The sequence below is a fragment of the Cibotium barometz genome, chromosome 61 (assembly GCF_041138505.1).
Source record: "Cibotium barometz isolate CiBa-2024 chromosome 61, ASM4113850v1, whole genome shotgun sequence".
Classification (NCBI taxonomy): domain Eukaryota; kingdom Viridiplantae; phylum Streptophyta; class Polypodiopsida; order Cyatheales; family Cibotiaceae; genus Cibotium; species Cibotium barometz.
In genome coordinates, this window is record NC_141106.1 from 31,174,072 (window position 1) to 31,177,335 (window position 3,264).

The window sequence follows — 3,264 nt, forward strand, 5'->3', positions numbered from 1 at the left end:
TTTTCAACTAGTAAATGTTAACTTGTAGAGCTCGATTTTATGAGGAGTGTGTGATGACGTGATTTGGTGGCATGCTATAACATAGCAATGTAGCAGACAATGAGAATGGCTGATAGGGATGTGAGCCATGGCTCGGAAAGGTTTATGAGGGCAAAGGGTAAGATGGTGGTGGAGACGGTCATGGAGCTCCTCTGGTCCCGGTGTGTTGTGATGAGGCAACAGTAGAGATGGAGGTGGAGAGTGATGGTAATGGGCATGAGAACAAGCTCTTGGCTTTTCAAGGTCTTCATTTTCTTATGCTAATTTGGAGAGGGTAAATGGTCTTATTTCAAATTAGGCCGTGTGTGAAGTGGCCTACAATTGACCTGGGCTGTGTGTGTGTGTGTGTGTGTGGGTGGGTGGAGGGGGAAGGGGGCGGGGGCGGCAAATCTGCACCAGGGCCTTCCTTTCTCGTGAAACCTGCCGATATGGCTAGCACTCTGTCTCCTTTACCCTCATTGAGCTCTCATCACCATAGCCACTCAGGCACACCTCCTGCAGAAACCCTAACCCCTGTGTCTCCTTTGTCTGGGCTGCCCTCCGCTCGCCCGTCTTTCTATGAAGACATACAGCACAGCATACCCCACCAGGTGCAGCTAGACCACTGGAGAGACGAGGAGGCCATGTACAGGAAGATTGCAGACAGCCAGGAGGAGATCTACCGCATACGCCAGAACGAGCTTTACCAGCTTCTGGGCATGTTTGCTGTCTTCCAAGGGGTCATCTTCTCTGCAGTGGCACAGTCCTCTACCCTCACCTGTGCAGATGCCCGCATCCCCATCTCACTGTCCCTCACCACTTTCATTTCTACCTTAATGGCCGTACTCCACAAGCTCTCCAGCATCAGTGACATGCGGCATGAACTCTCCCACAACAAAGGGCGTGCTGACTCCGTGTACAGCATGATCGAGCAGCTCAAAATCAGTGGCTCAGGGTTTGACCTTGACCAGGAGCCCGCCTACAACCTGCGGTCGAATGATCGATGCCGTGGACGAGTCCTCTCATGTTATGGTATGACCCTCCTGGCTTTCCTGTGCTTTCTGTCCATTGGAATTGTGATTTCTTGTGCTAAGCTCTTGTGCAAGGAATGCAAGTGCCCTACCTCTTCCCAAATACATGCCCAAGACTTGTCTCCTTCCATCAGTCATAATAAGAGAGTTTCTTTCTCCTTTTAAACTACTGCAAAGTTCGAGAAGAGCGTCGTGATGGTCTCACTGACATTGTGCCAGGCCTGTGTAGGTATATGCATGATGTACTTTAACATGGGCCATGCATGATGTACCTAACACGGCATGGTTGATGTCCTTTGATAGGGCCTGGGCATAAGATGGTCTCATGGCCCTGTCTCAATTGTGTAGATTGAATAATTGACACATGAATTAAAGGCTGGTGAAACATAGAAAGTCTGAAATGGGCTTGTGTGTTGTTATGTACGAAGGCTAGGCAACTGCCTAGAAGGCCGGCGAGTCATGGTGCAAAGGACCCTGCAGGGCCATTTTACTAGCTGATGTGCACATAACAAATTATTGCCCTAACCCATTCTTGAATCAGGGTGTACACACCTTGTTAACCTCCTCACAATATTCAGAAAGTCTTATCCTGGGGCATGGCTGCGCAAGATCGTCCATCAGCTCTTCTCATGTTTGGGTCTTGGATAATGTGTTTTGTAAACACATCTAGCCCTTAAATTTGATGGTTAGCCATATAAAGTGTAGAAATTATCTTCTCCTTATTATTTTGAAGGGACATTTTCATACTTTTCCCCTTTCTTTCAAGAGGCCTGATGGGAATGCTTTATCATTTTTGACAACTCACGTTGCTACATAGTTTGTATGCTAGGTTTACTTCTTTATATGTTTTGAAAATAGTCTGATTGGCAGAAGGTAGTCGTGCTGATTTTCTTTTTCTTATCCTTACTTCTTCGAGGTCATTGCATATTTTGGAGGTTGTGAGTGGTTTATTCAAAAATGTCTCTAAGATGAGAGACAAATGCATACACTACTTGTAGATATGGTGGGCGTTTTTATTATGCTAGACATAGCGAGTCCTTGAGTCTTCCATGGACACTAGAAATTTGATTTCTAAGGCTGGTTCTTATCTGGCAATGTGAAGTGCATGCTTGACGAGCATTATAAGGTTACGGATTTTTTATTTCTAATGCTCTTTTAACTATTTTTCGCCTCTGCAAATGCTTGGCATGTTCTGGTTCCATACAATAAAGGATACTTATGTGTCTTTTCAAGACTAGTTTTTGGAAAAGGCAATTGTTGGGAAGATTTTCTGTTTACTTAGAATCTAGAAGAGTAGTTTAAGTGGATACATCTGAATTTTCGATATACCCATGTGGATTTTCTTTTCTAATAATTGAAGATACTTGTGCTTTTCCTTGTAATATGAGGTCCAAACTCTCAAATAAGCCATGACTTTGAAATTTAATTTTTAGTTGCTTTAAATTATTTTAATGGTTCTATTACTTTACTAACAACTCCCTCATGCATTGGCTCAAGGCTCGATTATGTAAATGGCTCCTTTTTATACTACACTTAGTCGATTGGGCAAGATAATGAATCTCACTTTCCTACTTACAAAGGAGCCCATCACTTTCACAAAATGGGCAAGGTCAAATTTAAACATTTGACTTCTTGTTTGTGAGACATGAGCTTCAAATGCTGCAAGTGGGGAAGGCCAAGGGGAGAAGATCGGCCGAAATCAGAAAGAAAGGCTGGAAAAGAATGGGCAAGATTCTGAGTTGACTGTGTATATTCAAAATCCAACCTCTAAAAAATGAATTGGCTTAGGAGCTTGGATATGGAAGCTATGCTTCTTGATTAAAAAGCAAAAGTTATTTTGTAAATGCTTCTCTTTATATTCTTATTTAATTCTGCACTTTTGTTTGCATACTTTTAATAGCACTTGCTTATTTAATTGTGGTGTCCCTTTATACTGATTGTTATTTTTGCTATGTGATCTCTTACTTTTCTTCTTAATTTTAGTGATACAAAAGGACTCGTTGATAAGGCTATTTGTATTAGCGTGCGATTTTTAGTATTAGCCAAGTGGCTCTTGTTGGCAAGTGAGCCAGCCAGCCGCATTGTGAGCTATCTCTACAATTGTTGGGTTTTCTTTAGCCAACTCTTTGGTTTTCTTTGCAGCTCTAGCTTGTTGGTTTTTCTTCAGTAAGCTAGACAGTTTTTCTTGTGTTTTTTCTTTGCTAGCTAGACAGTT

General features: G+C 42.7%; 1 protein-coding gene across 2 annotated transcripts; it reads left to right on the forward strand.

Moving 5' to 3' along the window:
* Positions 1-406: 406 nt before the first annotated feature.
* Positions 407-2,961, forward strand: LOC147604754 (uncharacterized). Of its 2 annotated transcripts, none has more exons than XM_086794674.1 (2): positions 407-1,050; positions 2,547-2,961. In XM_086794674.1, the coding sequence occupies exons 1-2, from the start codon at positions 468-470 to the stop codon at positions 2,558-2,560; spliced, it is 597 nt and encodes a 198-aa protein (XP_086650800.1). In that variant the 5' UTR covers positions 407-467; the 3' UTR covers positions 2,561-2,961. The 2 variants fall into 2 exon arrangements, with proteins under 2 accessions (XP_086650800.1, XP_086650801.1); XM_086794675.1 differs by lacking the exon at positions 2,547-2,961 and adding an exon at positions 1,478-1,891.
* Positions 2,962-3,264: the final 303 nt, after the last annotated feature.

Bases quoted from the DNA above. Each gene is read 5' to 3' on its own strand.
- LOC147604754 (XM_086794674.1), top strand. From the start codon at position 468: ATGGCTAGCACTCTGTCTCCTTTACCCTCATTGAGCTCTCATCACCAT.